Source organism: Phalangium opilio, unplaced genomic scaffold (assembly GCF_054372755.1).
Source record: "Phalangium opilio isolate 3A_F unplaced genomic scaffold, DU_Popi_V2 ptg000014l_1, whole genome shotgun sequence".
Taxonomy (NCBI): domain Eukaryota; kingdom Metazoa; phylum Arthropoda; class Arachnida; order Opiliones; family Phalangiidae; genus Phalangium; species Phalangium opilio.
Window position 1 is genome coordinate 4148176 of NW_028324149.1, and position 24090 is coordinate 4172265.

The window sequence follows — 24090 nt, forward strand, 5'->3', positions numbered from 1 at the left end:
TTGGGAGTCGTTTGATAATTTTTATTGTGGTTCTAATCTATTGATGATACTCCAGGCTTGAACACGAGGAAAATGTTCGTGGGTTGCATGCGAGAGGTGTATTTGAACGATCAAAATATTCTGTACTCATTGAGGGACGAGAAAGACGTGACTGTCCGTCACCACGGCGTCATACCCGTCGAATACGGTTGCAAGATAGCCGATGTCGTCCCGGTTACTTTCTCTTCCATCGGCGGTTTCATCCAGGTCAACTCGACGGGCATCGTTCGACCACGCTCGCTTTCGCTCTCCATCGAATTTAGAACGTCCAAAGATAACAGTTTCTTAGCGTCCGGTCACTTGAGGTCCGAAACCGGAAACGGCACTTGGGAAATTGCCATTCAAAAGGGGTCTATTTTCATTATCATAACGCCCGATGTCACGATGCCCTCGACCAAATGGGAACTTTCGGAAGGAATGAATTTAATAGATAATTTATGGCACCAAGTTGATTTTGAATTTCACAAGGAGTAAGTAGTAACGAAAGTGTATAGATATAAAAAAATTTAACTATATACTTTTGGTAGTAATTACGTTGTATCGGGTAGAGATGCCTAAATTTAAAATATGTATATTCAGTAGGCGAGTACTACTAACCGTGGATTTCAGCCATTCAACCAACGCCGAATTCCAAAAAAACATATCATTTTTTGGTGATATTGTTATCGGCTCAAACGTAACAAAGCCCAAATCTGGTAACAAAAAGCACATTTATAATTTTTTAATCCGTTTTGGGTTTAAATTAATTTAATTTTTGTATCCGAAGAATTTATCGGATGTCTGCGAGACATCCAAGTAAACGGTGTTTTCCTGGACCCCAGGGATCTTTCCCCGCACGCTACCATCGTTGGCAAATTGTCCTTGGACAACTGTAAATTTGTCAATCCGTGTTCGAACCCGAGAGCGTGCGAACATGGCGGCAAGTGTTACGTCGAAGGCGGAAGGAAAGCTTGCAATTGTACCGGAACCGGATATACGGGGGAGACTTGCCATTTTGGTTCGTTGATACCACCAATTTCGTATCTTTAATAATAACATTGTCGCGTTTCACTTAGCGAGTTATAAAAGAACCTGCGAAGAACTGTATCTTTTGGGCTATCGGGAATCGGGTGTCTACAAAATTGATATCGACCGTAACGGTCCAATGCCACCCGCTCACGTCTTCTGCGATATGGACCCGGGTGATGGCAGCATCGCTACTAGAGTAGAAAACAATCTTCCCGCCGAAATGGTACGTTAAAACCTTTTTTAAATGGCCGCGGACAAACCCGAAACTGACCACTGGAATTCCAGGTAGTACGAAAAGCGGGAATGGAAGGCTTCTACATGAACATCACGTACCGAGACTTCACCCCGGAAATGTTGCAATCCTTAATCGATCAATCGAAACATTGTTCGCAACATTTCAAATACGAATGTCATTTAACACCATTAGGGTAATAACTACCCGAATATTTATGTCTTTTACGAAATTGACCGACCTTTTTCTCGAGCAGTTTATACACGTATACGTGGATGGTGTCTTCATTCGGCAACACCATTTTGCACGTCGGCGACGCCAAGCCCGGTCATTGCATGTGCGGCAAAAATAAAACCTGCGCGAATCCGAATAAACTCTGCAACTGCGATAGCGCCGATCGACCATGGAGAACTGACGAAGGAACTTACAGTAATCCCGAAGATTTGGGAATAACGAAACTCTTCATTTTACAACCGAGGAAAATGGATAAAGACGCCCAAGCTAGGATCAATTTAGGACCTTTAGAATGTGTTGAAACTGGTCAGTAAATACTACGCTTCGTATAACTAAACTTTATTAAGCGACTATAATTTTATTTCGCTAAAGATACGCAACTGTACGTCATCACCTTCAAAACAAAACACTCTTATTTGGAAGTACCCGGTTGGCGAAACGGGGACATGGCCTTCAGTTTCCGGACGTCAAACGACAGAGCCGTTCTGCTGTACCAAGCTTCCGCCCATACCGATCACGGATACTTCCGAGTTCTTCTAACCAGCGGTGAGTAATTTTTTCTTGCCTACAAGTTACTTTTGCGTTTTAAATAACTTTAAAATGATCCAGATCACGAACTATCTTTCGAATTCACCGTTAACGGCGTACCGCGAAGCGTCAAAGTAAATTCGCGAAGGCGTCTCAATTCGGGAGAATGGCAACAAGTTTGGGTGGACCACGACACGCATCACATGCGATTCACCATAAATTTGGATTCGGTTATGATTGATTTGGCCGACGAAGAAGTTGGTCCTTTCGAAGGGCCCATGTTCATCGGCGCTGTACCGGGGTAACTATTCAACTATTAAAAATCGCGACTGAAGATAAATGTTTTATCCTTCTTGGTTTGCAGCCAGTTCGCTAAAGACTCTCCCATCAAGCAAGGCTTCATTGGATGTTTCCGTGGACTCGTCATAAACAACGCCGTTGTTGATGTCTATCAATATTTAACCAGAAGGTACTATAATTGGGCCAAACTTTAAAAAGGCCATAGCGGTCTAATGTTAAGCGCGTCTTTCGTATAATACAAACAGAGCCGCGGATATTGCTACTGGATGTAAGCCTTCTTGCCTACCAAACCCGTGTCAAAACGAAGCCATCTGCCATGAATTCTGGGGGACGTATCAATGCGAATGTATCAATACGGCAGCCCATTCGGGTGTTAACTGCGAAAAAAGTAAGCTCCTTGCTTCATTATTATTATTACTACTTCTCTTCTTAATTCGCGTCTACGGTTTCTTAAAAGATATCAACGAAAACTCGATGACGTTCTTGACCGAAGATTCTTACTATCACAACAAGACGGACGATGTTCCACCCAACTCTCTACTTAACAAAGATTTTCTTATCAGTTTTCGAACGAACGAAAAAGAAGCCTTGATTCTTTACGCCTTCGATCATAACAACAATTTCGTTCAACTTCACGTATCTGATAATAAAGTTTATCTAACTTACAACTCGAATCGAACCATCGTCGATGGCTTTGTCGCTTCAAAAGGTAAGCCTGCATTTCGCTTACATTTTGACGTAGTAAATAAATTTGAAAAAACAAAATTTGTACAGATATTTCTAAGGGATATCCTATTCAAGTCATCGTGGAGCGTTCGGAAAACGAAACGTCCTTAACGGTTCAAAAGGAGACGGTCGTTATAAGTCATCCTAAAATCTTCATGCAAGATTATTCGCAAAAACCATTCGCGGACGGAGATAAAGAAGGTGGGTTATTGAACGAGTGTCTTAAACTTTTCCGTAACTTGTTCGTTTTTTGACCGTTTTAAAGAATTGGTTCTACCGTCGAGGGGGGCGTTTCCCACCGTCGCTCACAACCAAATATTTTTGGGCGGAGTTAGCGAACCCAAGGACGGTATGATCTCTCATATCAAAGGTTTTATCGGTTCCATCCAAGGACTCAAAATCGGCGACGAATTATTTGATCTGAAGAAGGCCGCGTTGACGCCCGAAGCCCACGGTTTGTCGCATTGAGAAACAAGCGAATGCGAATTGAAGACTGAACCATTTTACTTTCAGGCGATATTGTGGCTGACTATAAAATGATGTGCGATTCGCATCCGTGCCATCATGGAGGTCTTTGCATCGAAGGCTGGAAAACGAACAAAACGACTTGCGATTGTTTCATGACGTCTTACATCGGAGAAACATGCGAAAAAGGTTATTTCTTTTTTAGAAACGCAATCGCGGTATTATTTAACGTAATTTAATCGCAGAATACGGTATGAGTTTCGATGGTAAAACTGTTCTTCAATACGGGTTTGCCATAAACGGAACCGTTCCGGACACATTAACAATTCACGGCGCATTTTCAACAAAAGACAACAGTCCTTATAAGAGAACTCTACTAACCATAGTGTTCGCGCAAAGGTATCGCCCCGTTTCTTCTTCCAATCTCCATTTCAAAGTCCTTGAACCTTTCCTCGAAGGTCATGATGGCAAAGTCGTTTTAGAAGCGAGAATTGCAAAGACAAAAGATGAAATATTTGCGTACAGAGAGTATTGGTACCACCTTGCCTTTCACGCGTATTTTACTCTATGGGTATTTCACACTCACTACCACAACTCTGTTATAAATTTGAATCCACGACTTTGCAATTGGATTCTGAACTACCATTACGTTAGAAATTGAGACACCCAAAGTTAACGGTTATTGTTTTTAAATCTAGCACGAGTTTCATCCAGGTGGCTTTGAATCCTAACGGAACCCTAATACTCGAAGATTGTCAAACGACAAAGAAAAGTAAGGTTGCCCCCCCCATCTCTTCTTAACTTTTGGAGAACGTTAATAACCCATTTAATTCGGTTTAAGTTGTCTTCAACGCCAAGAGTTCGCACGGTACATTGGTGGACGGGTACAGACATTGGTTTAGGTACACGAAAACGGAAGAAAATCACGTATTGGTAAGTTGACCAGGTCTAGTTTAAGAAAATAATGAATTTACGTAGAATGATCGAAAATTATTTCAGTCTTTGGACGGTGAGATGCACAGCGCCATTATTAAAACGGTGGAGTCATCACCGACACCCGCCACAATGAGTATGATTACCCTAGGAGGAAAGTTTACACCCAAGAAAGTTTTCGATGTCAATAACTTCAGCGGTTGCATGTCAAGTAAACCAGATATTTATAAGATTCCGCTGTAACCTAATTAATTTAAACGATTTAATCAATTCTACAGACGTATTGATGATTGTTAATGGCGCCAGCATAAAACCGTTCGAAACGGCTTTGGGTTACGAAGATAACGTCAGCGAAGTGACTAAAATTCGCGCGCAAGGCGATTTAAGCGAAGAGAAATGCGCCGCCTTCGCTGTCGGTGTCTACGCCGAAACTATCGTGCCATCAATCCCTCCGGAAGTAAGTTCCGGAAAAAAACATCATAATTAAGTTTTTGTAACTGTTTTTACCAAACTATTAGGTAACGAGCGAACAGTGGTACAGAGAAGATCCGGTTATGGTGCCTTATTCGCAAGAATCTGTTCATCCGGAAGTTAGTCACCTGATTGCCGTTAGCGTTAGCACCGGAAGTGAGTTCCGTTTCAATTGAATTTAAGATTAATCGTGAATGATTGGTTTCTGTTTGGCCGCAGGGGTCGCCTTAGTTATGGCCGTTTTATTGCTGATTGTCTTAATGGCCGTTTTCCTCTACGTTTGGAAGTCTCAACGCAAGCATAAATTACTTCAGTTCGAAGAGGAGACCAAATACTTCTACGCCAATAAGAGACCACCCACTTATCCGGTTAAAGGTAACGAAATCGAACTTGTAATAAATTTACACTCGATTAACGAGATCCGTTTCTTATGGCAGCCGTCAGTTTCAATGACACGAAAGGCTTCGAAGAAATCATATCTCAGCCGCTTCACGAAACACCCGATCTGGTGGATTTGAGAACCAAATCGTACATAAACAACGCCAAAAACGACGCGCATCTTTACAAAGAACCGGAGTACTCTCCAAATTACGTCAGGAGTGACGGCGGTACGTTTAGAGCTACCAGATTCCGATAGCCTCTTTACATAAAAGTTTGCGATTCTAAAAAACATTTGTTAAAGCCTTTCAATGTGGTGAGAATTCAATCTATAGGTATCTAAAATCTTCTCTCAATAAGATATCACGTTTGTTAAAAGTACTCGCGCTCCAAACTTGAAAGCCCGTGAATACTCTGAAACAAATTTCGAAGACTGCACGTGCTCTGAAACATTTTTCAAAGACTGCACGTGCTCTGAAACATTTTTCAAAGACTGCACGTGCTCTGAAACATTTTTCAAAGACTGCACGTGCTCTGAAACATTTTTCAAAGACTGCACGTGCTCTGAAACATTTTTCAAAGACTGCACGTGCTCTGAAACATTTTTCAAAGCCTGCACGTGCCCTGAAACATTTTTCAAAGGCCGCACGTGCTCTTTGAATTTCTCGCCATTTTGAAATTATAACGCATTTATTGTATAAGGCATATTAGCTCAATGAAACGAAACAATTTTCGTTAAAGCTCAATTAAGTAATCTCGGTAATTTTTTTCGTCTATGTGGTTCATTTTATACTTAACATTCTACCATTTTTATATACGTATATAAATATATTCCAATTATAATAAACGAGCCTGGGTGTCAGCTAGGCAATTAACGTTTGATGGTATCGATTATTTTTGAGGATTGGTCCTTGAATTTTTGCAGCTATTTCGGGAGGGTCAGATACGACGGACGCTTTGGAAATTCACCCGATCCGTCCGACGTCGTCCCAGGAATTGGAGTGGGACCCGGCCGGTGACACCGAAGATCTCATCGCATCCGTAAGGACATTTCTCCTTGGTTGACTTACCATAGTTATCCCTCGCGCGGTTATTGGAACCCAAGGCGTTGGCGATTTGGTTGCTTCTTATAAATGATAGCGTTCCCACGTTTACAGGCGATGGAAGATGACAACGAAGACGACGAAGACGACGAGGATGAATCGAGTTTACTGAAAGAAGATTCGTCACCGTCGCCAACCATCGTTACTAACGGATCTCATCGAACAGCGCCGTTAGCTTCGACCAGCGAGGTAACCATCAACCGTTTATCGTTAGGCGAAAGTTACGCCTAAATAATCATTAGCGTAACAAATATTTCCGACAATCCTTCGATCCAAGCGATACTTTACAAAGACAATTTACAAAATGGTATTTTAAAACCCCCGAGCTTCGAGTATTTTTAAACAGTATCTAGAATTGATATATTCTAGTCAGCTACTATTATTCCCACCGGAATGTGCGAAATCAGGTCAACAACGACTTCTTCTTGCAAACAAGGTTTTCCATAAGTAATCAAACAAAGGGATGTACAATGTGTTGAAGCGGGCTCTACGTCAACAAATCTAGTTCTTGACACGCCCCTTCAAAACGCCTTGCAAATCCCTTTAATTGAAAGGAGAAAATTCTTCTTCTATTACCGTTTCTTCGTCGTATCCTTTGATACGGTTCAGCCGCGTGCTAAAAATTGCAGTATTTTTTTATCAGGTAGATTTTACCGTTTAATTTTATTTTAAAATGTTTCACGGACACCGACTAACTTCCCACCTTTCAACCTGTCAAGTATCGACGGAATTAGAATATATAAAATGGCATTTATTCAATTAGTAGTTTTTTTATTAGCACGCTGTATAGCAAGCACCCTGATTTTTCAACTAAAACGCTTTTTTTTCGCACTTATTATTTCAGAAACCCGCTGTTGTGTCCACGTAAAATCATGTCTATCTTGTGATCGTTAATCCTTCCATCATACACACACAAACACACTCGTCACCCTCGTCTCGCTTTAAAGCACACAAATCCCAAGCACCGACCGATCAATCGCAACCGCAAATTGTCCAAATAAAACCCAATTAACGCTTTAGAAACACTGTCTAGCACTTAAATATTGAACTCCAATTTTATATAACAAATTAAGCTTTGTTCCAAAATTAATTTGGTTTTTAGAAAATGTTTTCTAGACATTAGATCGTGCCCGAGACGGTTTTCATCACCGCTAAGCCTAGTCTAAAAAATATAAGTATTATGCTACTACTTATTCGTAATTAACATTTTTTTTATTTGTTTAAATCGATACATTTTAGCCAATTAAATTTTTAATAAATAACATTATGGTTGTATAAAGAGGAACATTCCAAGAAATATGAATTAAAATATCGCTTGTAAACATACTGACTTCGAATTAAGTGGAATTGTATAAAAAACCATGAAGACGTATATTTTTGAATCCTATTTTTATTTGAAACGACAACTTTTCAAAATTGACAATCAAAAAATTATAAGAATTTACGAAAAATGTACAAACTGAATTGTTTATAAAATCTATTCGGTACCGCTATGACGTACCGCCGTTATTTTCAGATGGCTGTCGTTGTCCCCAGTAGCGTTCCTACTAAAGCTACTTCAATTCCTTCTACCGCGACTGTTCCTTCGTCCCCAAAGGGCAAAGGCGGCTACAGACTGGATGGACGAACCGGAAGCTTACTGTTTAATTATTCACCGTACGAATAAATTAACCGCGTAATTATATTGTTTTCATAGTTTGCTCGGAAAGTACTATTATAATGGACTTGTTCTGTTTTTTTAATATATTTTATAAAAGTATAGAAAGATGAAAAGATTTGTTTTATTTTTGGTAGCTCTAGAGTAATCGCGGGACACCGTAATAGCGATTCTCATATCCGCGCTTCCCTAAGGCTGATTTTCACTGGCCCAGAAACGCTTGAAAATCCGCTTGCCACACCGTTTTTTTCAGAGGTAAGTTGCCACAAATGTTCGCGTTTTCTGGGCGGCATTGCGGCAAGCGGGCGATTTGTTTTCTTTTTAGCCACATCGTATGATGTACATCTACGATGAGGCTCTTAGTTTGACCTTCCCTGTTGTCATTCTCGTAGTAGTAGTGTCAATAATAGAACCTTTGGCTTCGTTCGTCATTGAAGGGAAAGTGAAAGGGTGAGAATTGTGGTGAAGGTGATATTTTTCGTTTCGTCTACTTAAAAGGAAGGGAATTATGATATTAAGGGAGTAAGCTATATACTCTCCCTTTAAAATTCCCCTCACCTGTCGTCAATACGATTTTACGCTTTCAATCACGCTCCCCTATCCCCTATTTCAACGTTCAAAGAAATCGAGGGAAATTTTGAAAGCGAAAGCTAGTATTTACTGACGTTATTTTTAGAATGGTCTTAAGGCACCGGGATATTACAATTATTTGGTGTTTTACCGAATTCTTTCTCTTTCAAACGCTTCTGGCCCTAAGTTCGTGTTAGAAATTTATAAGACGCGAAAATTACGCGTCAGCATAGGTCTATGTTGTAAACTAAAACTTTCCGCGCGTGTATTAATCGAGAGTTAAGTACGTAATCATTTTAGCACTGTTAAAGGTAACTCGATCATCGAGAGGGTAATCACTAAAACTTTCTGATCTTCTATTAAGGGTGATCATTTTAGCATTGTTAGGGTTAGCGCATCGAGGGACTACTCACTCAAAATTTCTCTTCATGTCGCGCTATTACAATTATAACGTAAATACATTTATTGAAGTAACGATTACGGGTAATAATTTTAGCACGGTTAAAAGTAGCGCATCGAGGGGCTATTCACGTAAATTTTTTAAGTACGGTACGATGTGGCTACTATTACGAGCCCTTGGGTCGTCTTGTTTGGTTCAAATTTTTACGGAAAGGAAAGCGGAGAAAATTGGAATCGACGAATGCGTGACGTCATAGGCTTAGTTTTGGTCAGCTCGCGAGAGGTATTTTTCGACGCCATTTTTTTAAATTGAAGGCGTTTGTGTTGTCGATTGAAATTACTCAAAATGTACAGTAAACGAATTTTCGATACATTTCTATCGGTGTATTTTCAACATGACTAGGCCTAGCCTAGTAAGCCATGGTCTTCACCAGCTCGCGCTCTTTCGTATTACGAGTTTCAGTGAATTTCTCTTAATTATTAATCAGCGCTGTCCATTATACCAATTGTTAAAATATACACAAAAACTATTTAAATATATATATTTAAATATTATTATTACATTTGAAAAGAAAAATAGTTAAACAGTGAAAAAGTAAAAAGACATTTTATGCTTTTTAATAAGATGCCTTAATAGTTTCGTTATCGTTGGAAAAAAAATATTAAAAAGTAAAAAAAAAATAATATTAAAAGGTATAAGCAAATAATAAAAAGTAAACAAAAATAATATTAAAAGGTATAAGCAGATATTAAAAAGTAAAAAAAAATATATATTAAAAAGTAAAAAAATATTAAAAAGTAAAAAAATATTAAAAAGTAAAAAATAATATTAAAAAGTAAAAAGAAAAATTTAAATTTTTTATTGTATTTTAGTGTGGCTTATTATAGTTTTAGTCTATTTTAGTGTGATTTCAAGTTTTAGTGTTTTTCTATGTTTTATTGTGTTTTTATGCTGTTTTATTGTCTTTTTATGCTGTTTTATTGTGATTTATGCTGTTTTATTGTGATTTATGCTGTTTTATTGTGAATTACTGTGTTTTTACTATGTATTATTGTGTATTATTCTGTTTTTATGCTGTTTTATTGTGTTTTTAAGCTGTTTTATTGTGTATTACTGTGTTTTTATGCAGTTTCATTGTGTATTTTTGGGTTTTTATGCTGTTTTATTGTACGTTATTGTGTTTTTATGCTGTTTTATTGTGTTTATGCTGTTGTATTGTGTTTTTACGCTTATTTATTTTGTATTATTGTGTTTTTACACTGTTTTATTGTGTATTATTGTGTTTTACGCTGTTCTATTGCGTATTATTGTGTTTTATGCTGTTTTATTGTGTATTATTGTGTTTTATGCTGTTCTATTGTGTAATATTGTGTTTTTTCTGTTTTATTGTGTCTTTATGCTGTTTTTATGCTTTTTTATTGTGTATTATTGTGTTTTTACACTGTTTTATTGTGTTTTTATTCTGTTTTATTGTGTATTATTCTGACTTATGCTGTTCTATTGCGTATTATTGTGTTTTTACGCTGATTTATTGTGTATTATTGTGTTTTTACGCTGATTTATTGTGTATTATTGTGTTTTATGCTGTTCTATTGTGTATTATTATGTTTTTATGCTGTGTTTTTATGCTGTGTTATTATGTTTTATCGTGTTTTTAGGCTGTCAGCACACACCGACGGGAAGCACCGGGCGCCTTTGCTGCTATAGTTTGAAGTACAAGATCCACTATATCAAAAGTCCATAACGGAACAGATGAGTCGAATATGTTGACATGCAGTGGCGTAGGAACGGAGGGGTACAAGGGTACCCCCTAAAATTCTACTAGGGTGCCTAAATAGGTCAGAAAGGGCGTCAAATTTATATTCAAAAGGCGCCAAAATTATACTGAAGTGAGAATATTTTCGAAAGTATCCTATTTTATCCTATAATTCCACTAATCTTCCTATATTTTCGGGATTTTGGAGAATTATTTATAATCCCAGCTGTATGACATTTTAAACGCAGAATTAGCGACATTTCATTTGTCAGATAAAAAATTGCGGAGCTCGCTTCGCTCGCTCTGGAGATTTTTGCCTTCCATTTTCGAAAAATTAAATTTAAAGAAGTTTTGGAGATTTTATTGGAAATGATAGCAATTACTTTGAAATCTGAGCTGCACTTCAATTTAATTTCGCCTGAGATTTTTCATCTGAAATGTCAAAGCTCACAGATTAAGTTCACAGACCTTTAAAATATCTTTAGTTATAAAAATCGGTTTTCACTGAAAAACCTCTCTTCCTACCTGACTCTTTTAAAAAGCTTGATTTGGTAATTTTCAGTCACTTTTTAGTCCTTTTTCGTTTATGGTTTTTTAATTACTAGCCTTTTCGCCTTCTGTGTGAGCCCTTCAGTATTTAATTAGGTCAAGGTGCGATGTAACGCACTTTCAGGAATCTTACATTCACACTAAAATACAATTATCCACACTACAGGTCTTACAATTGGAATCATATTTTTCATATTAAAAACTCTCTTAAAGGGTTGGTGCCCTGACTTACGGGCAACAATGACTTGAAAAAAAAAACTAAATCACTTAGCAATTATCTAAACATATCCAGAGAGGATTGATAAGATTGATTAAAATTTCATGTGCAGAAAATTTTCCGCAACCAACACCTATCGGACACCGGTTTTTGAAACTGTGATTAAAGTATGATGTTTCAACCTTGTTCAATGTATTTTTCAACATTTTTCTTGTCTTTAGGGAGGGGGCGCCTAAATCCATGTTTTGACTGTACCCCCCTAAATTCGAAACGTTCCTACGCGCCTGTTAACACGACACACTCTTAATAAACGGATTAGATGACTTTAACCAATGAAATTTTGCACACACATTTTGAAAAGTATTGTAATCAGTAATATTTAATAAATCCGAATGTATCAAATGTTATATGTGTCGAAATAAAATATTGCATCAATAATTATAAGTATATTTATTTATTTTTAGTTGTAAGCTTACTTTTTATAGTTAGTGCTAAGGTATAGCAACTTGATTCATAGCCTCTGAATTAGAGTATGATTAAAGTGCTTTCTCAACATAATAGAGCGATGAATCGAATATGTTAACATGACACACTCTTAATAAACACTCGGAATAAATGACTTTATTCAATGAAAACTTTGAGTACAGTATGAATATTATTATGAACGAAATTTTGCATACATTATCAAAGTTATAATGCATGATTATACATTTTAAAAAGTATTTTAATCATTAATTTTTAATAAATCCGAATGTATCAAATGTTATATGTTTCGAAATAAAATATTGCATTAATATTTATAAGTATGTTTATTTATAATTAGTTGGTCACGTGACATGACGTCAGAGCACGTGACATGACATCATATCACGTGACACGACGTCAGATCACGTGGCATGTTTTATTTTTAGTTGGTCACGTGATCTGACGTCAGATCACGTGACATGATGTAATAGGCCACGTGACATGACGTCAGATCACTTGACCTATGACGTCATGTCACGTGACCTATGAAGTCGGATCAAATGACATGACGTAATAGATCACGTGACATGACGTCATGTCACGTGATCTGACGTAATATCACGTGACATGTTTTATTTTTAGTTGGTCACGTGATCTGATGTCAGATCACGTGACATGTTTTATTTTTAGTTGGTCACGCGATCTGATGTCAGATCACGTGACATGACGTAATAGATCACGTGACATGACGTAATAGATCACGTGACATGACGTAATAGATCACGTGACAATGACGTCATGTCACGTGATATTTCGTCGGATCACGTGACCTATGACGTCACCGGATGTACCGTCATGTCACGTGCCATTACGTCATGTTACGTCACGGAATTTGACGTCATGTTACGTCACGGAATATGACGTCATGTTACGTCACGGGATATGACGTCATGTTACGTCACGGGATATGACGTCATGTCACGTGACCTATGACGTCACCGGATATGACGTCATGTTACGTGACACGTCACAAAGGTAATTGACTTGTCACGTCAAGATGGACGTTAATAATAGGTAATGATTATCCATTCAATTATTTCATTCGTTTAGGCCTATCGTTCATTAATATAGGCCTAGCGGTGTTCAGCTACTTGAATTTCGTGCCTAGGACACGGCGCATCCGAGTCCGCGCACCGCGCTTTTAGCGCCCCCCCCCGACGTTGGAAATTTACTTTTTAGTTGGAAGTTACACGCCGCACTCAGTCTTTGCTTGGAAGCCGCCGAGGTCACTTGAGAAAATCTTTTGCCGTCGATTCTTGATCGTTCCGCTATTTCTCTAATTGGTTTTCCAAAGGACGCATGCCGAATTCGAAGCTTAGCGGCCCTTGGGAAGTTACAGCCGAGTTCATTCTTGTTTGGAAGCCGTCGAAGGAGGTCGCTTGGAAAAACCTTTCTCGCTCAGCTTAATGTGATCCCGGCTTTTGAGGTCGATTCTCGATAGCTCCGCCATTTCCCTGATGGTTTTTCCCGAGGACGCAAGCTGAATTCAACTCACATGGCGGCCATTGCTTGACCTCCTCGTGCTTTAACAGTCCGTAAGTTTAAACTTTAATCCAAACTCATCTAGCTCCCCTTCAGTTATTTATTTTATTTCAAGTATTTAAATTAATTAGGTAGTGTTAAATGTTAGTGAATTTTATTTATTTATTAAAAATCAAGTACCATAAACAAAATTTTACAACGAGATGTTGGACAAGAGAGAATCCCTTAATAATTCGTTTAGGGCCTATTATTTAAAGATATTAAACGGGGTACGTAATTAATTTAGAGATATCGCGACAGATTTTCGAAAATCAAGTCCTGCCGAGATAATTTTAAGACACGTTGTTGCCCTAAGCCTAAGTTTAAGCCTTGTCCCATTTAAACCCTATTTATTTACGGGGTCTGTCTGTGGGAATAGTTTCAAAATAAAAGCGGGTTTCCCTAAAATTAGTCAAGGGGATATTTTAAATTAATTTGGAGATAAAGCGACAGATTTTCGAAAATCAAGTTCCGAAGAGAAAATTTTTAGACACGAGGTTGCCCTAACCTGAGCTTAAGTTAAACCTTGTCCCAAGGTTCTTTTATTTATCAGTTCTGTGGGAATAGTTTTAAATAAATAAACCGCAGGTTTTCCTAAAATTAGTAGAGGGGATATTTTAAATTATTAAGCTATTAAAATGGGGCACGTCATATAGTTTAAATAAATTGCCGGTTTTAGTAAAATATATTTAGGGGACATTTTAAATTATTTTCATTGTGAAGCTAAGTAATTTAATTTAAAATAAATGGCAGATTTTTTCCTAAAATTAGTTTAGGGGATGTGTTAAATTATTAAGGTAATAAAAGGCTACATAATTTATTTTAAAATAAATAATGATAGGGTTTTCTAAAATTATTTTGTATACAATTTTGGGAAATAATTAGTTAGCCAGATTATTTAATTAGGGGTGGCAATCGCGGTAGTCAAGCCTTTCGTTAATTCTGGGTAGTTGGTCTTTCTCTCTGAGTTTGGTAGCCTGTTTTTAATTAAGGACAGGATTATGTTAAATTATTTAAATCTAAGATTATTTTGTTCTGCCCAAAAATAGGCAATAGTTTAAGATGTGCTATTAATGTTTTAATTTATAGATGCGGTTGATATTCTTGGACTTTTCTGTTGCTTGTCATTCCGAGACGTATCATTCCCGATGACTTCCTCTGTTCTGGACTTGTTATGTATCATTCCTGATGACACGCTTCGTTGGATTCATTCACGTTACATGATGTCTTCTGGACTTGCTTTTTCTCTCAGCGCTGACATAAAGATATGGAGGAAATCATCGAAGCTAGAAGATACAAAATACATCTTTTTTACTTGCAAATTTTTCATGTAACCACTTAATTTTTTTACTTGCAAATTTTATTTGTAACTACTTATTATTTTTTTTCCGCGTTCAAACTTTAACTTACAAAACTCTTTAATATTTTTTTGTTCGAAATTTTTGTAAACACTTTGGTTTTTTTGTTTTTTATTGAATAAATTTTGCCTTAAACCTCGTTCTTTCTTTTCTTGAATTTTTAATATACTAGACTTGGTTTCGATTTTTTTGCCTCTGGACTTGGGGTGATATTTTTAGGCCCCTTTTTATTAAATAAAAAAGGCAAAAACATTATAAAAAAATTTTTATACAAAAAAATGTAAAATTTATAAAAAAAATAATAAAAATACAAAAAAAACACGCAAAAGTCAAAAAAATGATTATAAGTCCAACGCTTGTTTTTTTCGTTCCATCCCTAGTATCGAAACTTTAAGCTATACTTACTTAACCACCCCCCACGTAAGCCTTGCGGGCCCAATTTAAATTTAACAAGTCCCCTGTTCAACTCGGGAATTATTAAATTTAAACTAAGGCCCGCTGTGGAGCCCCCCAAACCAGGAAACTTCGTCCTTAGCATGGGATTTCCAATGAAAGTCCACTCGCAGACGTCCAATTCTTCCTGCGCAAGAAAAATTCGAATTAGTATTTGGAAAAAGGCACACGAATAACTTGAAATTAATTACCTTAATACGAAAATCCAGTCGAGTATTCTCGCATGATGTAACGCAAAATGTTCCGGCATAAGAGAAATTACTATTATTTGAGCATAAATGGCAGACGCGTAACATTCAACTAAATACCTTAATAGAAAAATAATACAGTAAAACCCAAGCCTCGCCTTACACCCTCTTAAAATCGTGATTACTTTTAAAGGACAAAGCGTATAAGCAACCTTCTACCTTAAACATAAATCAGAAATTTATTTATCTCCTACAAAAATCCCTCAACGAGTTGCCAAAAGCTTTTTCCTCTAAAAATCTTTATAATTAAAACCATAAACTAGATACCTTAATACCGCAAAGGGAATCTCACCCTTAAAATCCTGATTACGCGTTCATTATTCTTAAAAGGGAGGGCTAGGACCAGTTTTCACCTATTCCATAATCGAGTAATTTATTTATGTCCTGGCGCAAAAAAACAATCCCTAAAAAGAACAGGCAAGCGCTTCCCTTCTAAAAATAAATAGAATAATAAACTAAGTACCCTGATAATTACATAGTGGTAATATATTTATAATAATAAGATTTAATTATTGCTGCGCATTAAGCACCTAAAACACTTCACACGCTGTCTAAATTGTTTTCCTAATGAGATTCCCTTTCAACGGATAAAATCAAAGTGTAGACCTGAATTAAGAAGGGAATTGTTCTGGGTTCATTGACTTGATTCATATCGCGCTGCCATTATGCCAAATAAATAGTAATTGATCCTAGAATCCAACAGAAATTGCTCCTTTGGAAACGGATGATAGCTAAAAAAATAAAATTTGTTCAATTCAATCAATCTAATACAAATTAAAATTATCTTAAATGGCCCAAGTATTTTAGGGGTTAATGATCCGATTAATATTATTAATAGTTGCAAAGCTAAAATATTTACAGCATTCACCCAATCTGTGAGCAAAAAGCTATCCTCGCGTATTGGGAAGCTAACAATTCAAACTAAACAAAAATAATTCCATCCAGAATCAACGCAAATTGCTCATTTGGTATCAGATAATAACTAAATATAAATCTGTTCAATTCAAATGGGTGCTGAAATCTACATTGATTTGAAATTAAGAATCTAGGCTGTACCGAGCAACATTGGCTTGTCCAAAATCATCAGGAACTATTTCTAAAATTTAGTCCATCAAAACCCAATTATAACACGGTTACTCGCGTTAAGAGTATCGTCCCATTGTGGAGAAAGAAATTACAGTAGCTTCGCAAAAAGCGTGTCTGGTCTAACATTCTAAATAACACTCGATAAATAGCGTTTCCCATTGAAAGGGTGGCAGGGGGTAACTTGCACACGATCAGCAATCTGAAATATTGGGAGCCATTTTCTTTACAAAAATGCTCTCAGAGTTGAAATATTTACGGCGTTAACCAATGCTAAAGTTATCCCTGTTCAATGGGAAACTACCTATTCAATGTAACAAAATAATTCAAGTATCAAAGCCCAGGATTGTTTGTTAGTCGTGATAATAAAGTTTGAAGACGCAAGCGGCTGTAACCAACTGATGTTGAAAGAAGTCTCAGATATAAACTGACAAAAAAAGAAGAGCATTTGCCGTCTCTCAGCATCCAAAATTATTCAATTACTAAAATGACCAACAAACGGGATTTAACCCAAGAAGAAATTGGCCCCAACCGCAACTATGCCGTAAAGATATAGATGCAAACATTTGAAACAAAATCAAATAGCTTCTAAAATTATCGAGATAGTTTCTCATTACCTCTACAACAAAACTCATCCAAGGCTTACCCAATTTAATAGCAATTTCCACTTCAAGGCAAATTAAAAACCTCATAATCACCTTGCCACCCCTTAACTTAGGCCTTGGTCATACCTAAGTAATGCCTGTCCGACTGGCAATAGCGTCGTTTTTCAAAGACTTTCAACGCCTGATTTTAATGTTAATTAATTAACGTACCTTTCTACTTATAATACGATTATAAATTATAATAAAAACCTTAATAATTTACCAAATCCAGGGTATTTTCGCTCTTTCTTCACGGGTTTTTCCTTCCTTCCGCCTTAGGGTGACACACGAGGGGCGTTAAAAGCAGACGACACATATTGGTGTCATTTGCACCATGGAGGAAGTATACTGTAATCGTTGCTCTATTTTATTTACAATGGTGACTCCGGTTATACGCCAAAAAGACCTCATCTTGAATCGCCATGTTAAAAATATGCTAATTGGGTTGATTTTCATTAGATTTCAAGATCACGCGCCTTTTAGCGCGTTCAGTTCTGTCAATAATGTAACGATGTTTCACATTTTAGTAGATTTTTATGATGGTTTTCATTGGGCTTGCGCTGTGATTGACGAAAAAAGACGTTCAAGCTCCTTTCTTCTATACTCTATAGCTCTTGCAGCTTGATCGAGTGGGCTATAGTAATTGGCGGCACTTTCGAGTTTTTGAAATGAGATTGATTGAAGAGGAGGGGTTGTGTCCAATTCCAGCGCCATAGTCAGGGCCGGGAATTAAAAATATTTCTTATAGGACACGTGTCCAGTGGCCCACCTTTGATTGGGAAATTTATAGGTCAAAGTTGCCAACTGGAGTGTGCCAAAAAATAGTGTCGCATCTGCAGTTAAGCTATCATTTTATTGGACAATGTCCAGTGTCCCGCGCTTATTACCGGACCTTGGAAAGGTACTGAAAGACTATATTTCATAGACTAACTAAAGTAACTTTAGAGTGGTTTAGAGTGGCTTTATGGGAAGCTAACCCTAAAAAGGGTGATTTTTTCGTTTAATATTGCAATGGTAATTGGAACAAAAGGATTCCTTGTGTCGTCTCCATACTTTTTGGTACTATTATTTTTTTCAGTAATTTTACTGCTATTTTTAGGGTTAGCTTCCCATTGAAAAAGCATTGCATTTTTTCCGGTTTTTAAGGGAAATGAGACTGATAAACAGGTCGAATTTTACTCTAAAAAAGAAGTTGAGGTAAATAATTACAGTTAATAGAGGTTTGTATATCATTTAGGCCAATGCTTAAGTTACTTTAGTTAGTCTATGAAATATAGTCTTTACAGTACCTTTCCAAGGTCCGGTAATAAGCGCGGGACACTTGACATTGTCCAATAAAATGATAGCTTAACTGCAGATGCGACACTATTTTTTGGCACACTCCAGTTGGCAACTTTGACCTATAAATTTCCCAATCAAAGGTGGGCCACTGGACACGTGTCCTATAAGAAATATTTTTAATTCCCGGCCCTGACTATGGCGCTGGAATTGGACACAACCCCTCCTCTTCAATCAATCTCATTTCAAAAACTTGAAAGTGCCGCCAATTACTATAGCCCAGTCGATCAAGCTGCAAGAGCTATAGAGTATAGAAGAAAGGAGCTTGAACGTCTTTTTTCGTCAATCACAGCGCAAGCCCAATGAAAACCATCATAAAAATCTACTAAAATGTGAAACATCGTTACATTATTGACAGAACTGAACGCGCTAAAAGGCGCGTGATCTTGAAATCTAATGAAAATCAACCCAATTAGCATATTTTTAACATGGCGATTCAAGATGAAGTCTTTTTGGTGTATAACCGGAGTCACCATTGTAAATAAAATAGAGCAACGATTACAGTATACTTCCTCCATGGTGCAAATGACACCAATATGTGTCGTCTGCTTTTAACGCCCCTCGTGTGTCACCCTAAGGCGGAAGGAAGGAAAAACCCGTGAAGAAAGAGCGAAAATACCCTGGATTTGGTAAATTATTAAGGTTTTTATTATAATTTATAATCGTATTATAAGTAGAAAGGTACGTTAATTAATTAACATTAAAATCAGGCGTTGAAAGTCTTTGAAAAACGACGCTATTGCCAGTCGGACAGGCATTACTTAGGTATGACCAAGGCCTAAGTTAAGGGGTGGCAAGGTGATTATGAGGTTTTTAATTTGCCTTGAAGTGGAAATTGCTATTAAATTGGGTAAGCCTTGGATGAGTTTTGTTGTAGAGGTAATGAGAAACTATCTCGATAATTTTAGAAGCTATTTGATTTTGTTTCAAATGTTTGCATCTATATCTTTACGGCATAGTTGCGGTTGGGGCCAATTTCTTCTTGGGTTAAATCCCGTTTGTTGGTCATTTTAATAATTGAATAATTTTGGATGCTGAGAGACGGCAAATGCTCTTCTTTTTTTGTCAGTTTATATCTGAGACTTCTTTCAACATCAGTTGGTTACAGCCGCTTGCGTCTTCAAACTTTATTATCACGACTAACAAACAATCCTGGGCTTTGATACTTGAATTATTTTGTTACATTGAATAGGTAGTTTCCCATTGAACAGGGATAACTTTAGCATTGGTTAACGCCGTAAATATTTCAACTCTGAGAGCATTTTTGTAAAGAAAATGGCTCCCAATATTTCAGATTGCTGATCGTGTGCAAGTTACCCCCTGCCACCCTTTCAATGGGAAACGCTATTTATCGAGTGTTATTTAGAATGTTAGACCAGACACGCTTTTTGCGAAGCTACTATAATTTCTTTCTCCACAATGGGACGATACTCTTAACGCGAGTAACCGTGTTATAATTGGGTTTTGATGGACTAAATTTTAGAAATAGTTCCTGATGATTTTGGACAAGCCAATGTTGCTCGGTACAGCCTAGATTCTTAATTTCAAATCAATGTAGACTTCAGCACCCATTTGAATTGAACAGATTTATATTTAGTTATTATCTGATACCAAATGAGCAATTTGCGTTGATTCTGGATGGAATTATTTTTGTTTAGTTTGAATTGTTAGCTTCCCAATACGCGAGGATAGCTTTTTGCTCACAGATTGGGTGAATGCTGTAAATATTTTAGCTTTGCAACTATTAATAATATTAATCGGATCATTAACCCCTAAAATACTTGGGCCATTTAAGATAATTTTAATTTGTATTAGATTGATTGAATTGATCAAATTTTATTTTTTTAGCTATCATCCGTTTCCAAAGGAGCAATTTCTGTTGGATTCTAGGATCAATTACTATTTATTTGGCATAATGGCAGCGCGATATGAATCAAGTCAATGAACCCAGAACAATTCCCTTCTTAATTCAGGTCTACACTTTGATTTTATCCGTTGAAAGGGAATCTCATTAGGAAAACAATTTAGACAGCGTGTGAAGTGTTTTAGGTGCTTAATGCGCAGCAATAATTAAATCTTATTATTATAAATATATTACCACTATGTAATTATCAGGGTACTTAGTTTATTATTCTATTTATTTTTAGAAGGGAAGCGCTTGCCTGTTCTTTTTAGGGATTGTTTTTTGCGCCAGGACATAAATAAATTACTCGATTATGGAATAGGTGAAAACTGGTCCTAGCCCTCCCTTTTAAGAATAATGAACGCGTAATCAGGATTTTAAGGGTGAGATTCCCTTTGCGGTATTAAGGTATCTAGTTTATGGTTTTAATTATAAAGATTTTTAGAGGAAAAAGCTTTTGGCAACTCGTTGAGGGATTTTTGTAGGAGATAAATAAATTTCTGATTTAAGTTTAAGGTAGAAGGTTGCTTATACGCTTTGTCCTTTAAAAGTAATCACGATTTTAAGAGGGTGTAAGGCGAGGCTTGGGTTTTACTGTATTATTTTTCTATTAAGGTATTTAGTTGAATGTTACGCGTCTGCCATTTATGCTCAAATAATAGTAATTTCTCTTATGCCGGAACATTTTGCGTTACATCATGCGAGAATACTCGACTGGATTTTCGTATTAAGGTAATTAATTTCAAGTTATTCGTGTGCCTTTTTCCAAATACTAATTCGAATTTTTCTTGTGCAGGAAGAATTGGACGTCTGCGAGTGGACTTTCATTGGAAATCCCATGCTAAGGACGAAGTTTCCTGGTTTTGGGGGCTCCACAGCGGGCCTTAGTTTAAATTTAATAATTCCCGAGTTGAACAGGGGACTTGTTAAATTTAAATTGGGCCCGCAAGGCTTACGTGGGGGGTGGTTAAGTAAGTATAGCTTAAAGTTTCGATACTAGGGATGGAACGAAAAAAACAAGCGTTGGATTTATAATCATTTTTTTGACCTTTTTTGCGTGATTTTTTTGTATTTTTATTAATTTTTTTATAAATTTTACATTTTTTTTGTATAAAAATTTTTTTATAATGTTTTTGCCTTTTTTATTTAATAAAAAGGTTAAAAAGGGGCCTAAAAATATCACCCTAAGTCCAGAGGCAAAAAAATCGAAACCAAGTCTAGTATATTAAAAATTCAAGAAAAGAAAGAACGAGGTTTAAGGCAAAATTTATTCAATAAAAAACAAAAAAACCAAAGTGTTTACAAAAATTTCGAACAAAATAATATTAAAGAGTTTTGTAAGTTAAAGTTTGAACGCGGAAAAAAAATAATAAGTAGTTACAAATAAAATTTGCAAGTAAAAAAAATTAAGTGGTTACATGAAAAATTTGCAAGTAAAAAAATTAAGTGGTTACATGAAAAATTTGCAAGTAAAAAAGATGTATTTTGTATCTTCTAGCTTCGATGATTTCCTCCATATCTTTATGTCAGCGCTGAGAGAAAAAGCAAGTCCAGAAGACATCATGTAACGTGAATGAATCCAACGAAGCGTGTCATCAGGAATGATACATAACAAGTCCAGAACAGAGGAAGTCATCGGGAATGATACGTCTCGGAATGACAAGCAACAGAAAAGTCCAAGAATATCAACCGCATCTATAAATTAAAACATTAATAACACATCTTAAACTATTGCCTATTTTTGGGCAGAACAAAATAATCTTAGATTTAAATAATTTAACATAATCCTGTCCTTAATTAAAAACAGGCTACCAAATTCAGAGAGAAAGACCAACTACCCAGAATTAACGAAAGGCTTGACTACCGCGATTGCCACCCCTAATTAAATAATCTGGCTAACTAATTATTTCCCAAAATTTAATACAAAATAATTTTAGAAAACCCTATCATTATTTATTTTAAAATAAATTATGTAGCCTTTTATTACCTTAATAATTTAACACATCCCCTAAACTAATTTTAGGAAAAAATCTGCCATTTATTTTAAATTAAATTACTTAGCTTCACAATGAAAATAATTTAAAATGTCCCCTAAATATATTTTACTAAAACCGGCAATTTATTTAAACTATATGACGTGCCCCATTTTAATAGCTTAATAATTTAAAATATCCCCTCTACTAATTTTAGGAAAACCTGCGGTTTATTTATTTAAAACTATTCCCACAGAACTGATAAATAAAAGAACCTTGGGACAAGGTTTAACTTAAGCTCAGGTTAGGGCAACCTCGTGTCTAAAAATTTTCTCTTCGGAACTTGATTTTCGAAAATCTGTCGCTTTATCTCTAAATTAATTTAAAATATTCCCTTGACTAATTTTAGGGAAACCCGCTTTTATTTTGAAACTATTCCCACAGACAGACCCCGTAAATAAATAGGGTTTAAATGGGACAAGGCTTAAACTTAGGCTTAGGGCAACAACGTGTCTTAAAATTATCTCGGCAGGACTTGATTTTCGAAAATCTGTCGCGATATCTCTAAATTAATTACGTACCCCGTTTAATATCTTTAAATAATAGGCCCTAAACGAATTATTAAGGGATTCTCTCTTGTCCAACATCTCGTTGTAAAATTTTGTTTATGGTACTTGATTTTTAATAAATAAATAAAATTCACTAACATTTAACACTACCTAATTAATTTAAATACTTGAAATAAAATAAATAACTGAAGGGGAGCTAGATGAGTTTGGATTAAAGTTTAAACTTACGGACTGTTAAAGCACGAGGAGGTCAAGCAATGGCCGCCATGTGAGTTGAATTCAGCTTGCGTCCTCGGGAAAAACCATCAGGGAAATGGCGGAGCTATCGAGAATCGACCTCAAAAGCCGGGATCACATTAAGCTGAGCGAGAAAGGTTTTTCCAAGCGACCTCCTTCGACGGCTTCCAAACAAGAATGAACTCGGCTGTAACTTCCCAAGGGCCGCTAAGCTTCGAATTCGGCATGCGTCCTTTGGAAAACCAATTAGAGAAATAGCGGAACGATCAAGAATCGACGGCAAAAGATTTTCTCAAGTGACCTCGGCGGCTTCCAAGCAAAGACTGAGTGCGGCGTGTAACTTCCAACTAAAAAGTAAATTTCCAACGTCGGGGGGGGGCGCTAAAAGCGCGGTGCGCGGACTCGGATGCGCCGTGTCCTAGGCACGAAATTCAAGTAGCTGAACACCGCTAGGCCTATATTAATGAACGATAGGCCTAAACGAATGAAATAATTGAATGGATAATCATTACCTATTATTAACGTCCATCTTGACGTGACAAGTCAATTACCTTTGTGACGTGGTCACGTAACATGACGTCATATCCGGTGACGTCATAGGTCACGTGACATGACGTCATATCCGGTGACGTCATAGGTCACGTGACATGACGTCATATCCCGTGACGTAAC

The 24090-nt window shown here is 36.7% G+C and overlaps 1 protein-coding gene and 3 long non-coding RNA genes across 11 annotated transcripts in view; 3 read left to right on the forward strand and 1 right to left on the reverse strand.

Annotated features, from left to right (window-relative positions):
• The window catches only part of axo (axotactin), a 62313-nt gene extending 50723 nt beyond the window's left edge, over nt 1–11590 (forward strand). For 5 of the 8 annotated variants that reach the window (XM_089865439.1, XM_089865440.1, XM_089865441.1 and 2 more), the window contains exons 9-33: nt 56–509; nt 619–734; nt 806–1036; nt 1095–1270; nt 1333–1475; nt 1536–1819; nt 1886–2059; nt 2123–2342; nt 2406–2510; nt 2587–2729; nt 2799–3050; nt 3116–3268; nt 3333–3521; nt 3581–3721; nt 3778–3931; nt 4231–4304; nt 4374–4465; nt 4532–4676; nt 4744–4922; nt 4984–5092; nt 5156–5311; nt 5374–5544; nt 6240–6355; nt 6472–6606; nt 7934–8190. In XM_089865439.1, the coding sequence (XP_089721565.1) occupies nt 56–509; nt 619–734; nt 806–1036; nt 1095–1270; nt 1333–1475; nt 1536–1819; nt 1886–2059; nt 2123–2342; nt 2406–2510; nt 2587–2729; nt 2799–3050; nt 3116–3268; nt 3333–3521; nt 3581–3721; nt 3778–3931; nt 4231–4304; nt 4374–4465; nt 4532–4676; nt 4744–4922; nt 4984–5092; nt 5156–5311; nt 5374–5544; nt 6240–6355; nt 6472–6606; nt 7934–8083 (4262 nt within the window). In that variant the 3' untranslated portion in view covers nt 8084–8190. Of the gene's footprint in view, nt 1–55; nt 510–618; nt 735–805; nt 1037–1094; nt 1271–1332; nt 1476–1535; nt 1820–1885; nt 2060–2122; nt 2343–2405; nt 2511–2586; nt 2730–2798; nt 3051–3115; nt 3269–3332; nt 3522–3580; nt 3722–3777; nt 3932–4230; nt 4305–4373; nt 4466–4531; nt 4677–4743; nt 4923–4983; nt 5093–5155; nt 5312–5373; nt 5545–6239; nt 6356–6471; nt 6607–7261; nt 7790–7933; nt 8191–8211; nt 8330–10702 lie in introns of those variants that run through there. The other 3 variants (XR_016381561.1, XM_089865438.1, XM_089865443.1) reach the window with 3 other exon arrangements.
• Nucleotides 11591–13282: 1692 nt separating this feature from the next.
• LOC149705226 (uncharacterized) lies at nt 13283–15110 on the forward strand. The gene is made up of 2 exons (XR_016381563.1): nt 13283–13626; nt 14702–15110. It is a non-coding gene; the product is annotated as an uncharacterized LOC149705226 (long non-coding RNA).
• LOC149705227 (uncharacterized) lies at nt 13711–18291 on the reverse strand. Its single transcript, XR_016381562.1, has 3 exons — nt 17401–18291; nt 15615–16402; nt 13711–15550 (listed from the first exon to the last, which is right to left on the reverse strand). It is a non-coding gene; the product is annotated as an uncharacterized LOC149705227 (long non-coding RNA).
• A 53-nt stretch (nt 18292–18344) lies between these two features.
• LOC149705228 (uncharacterized) lies at nt 18345–23325 on the forward strand. The gene is made up of 3 exons (XR_016381564.1): nt 18345–19586; nt 20585–21371; nt 21436–23325. It is a non-coding gene; the product is annotated as an uncharacterized LOC149705228 (long non-coding RNA).
• Nucleotides 23326–24090: the final 765 nt, after the last annotated feature.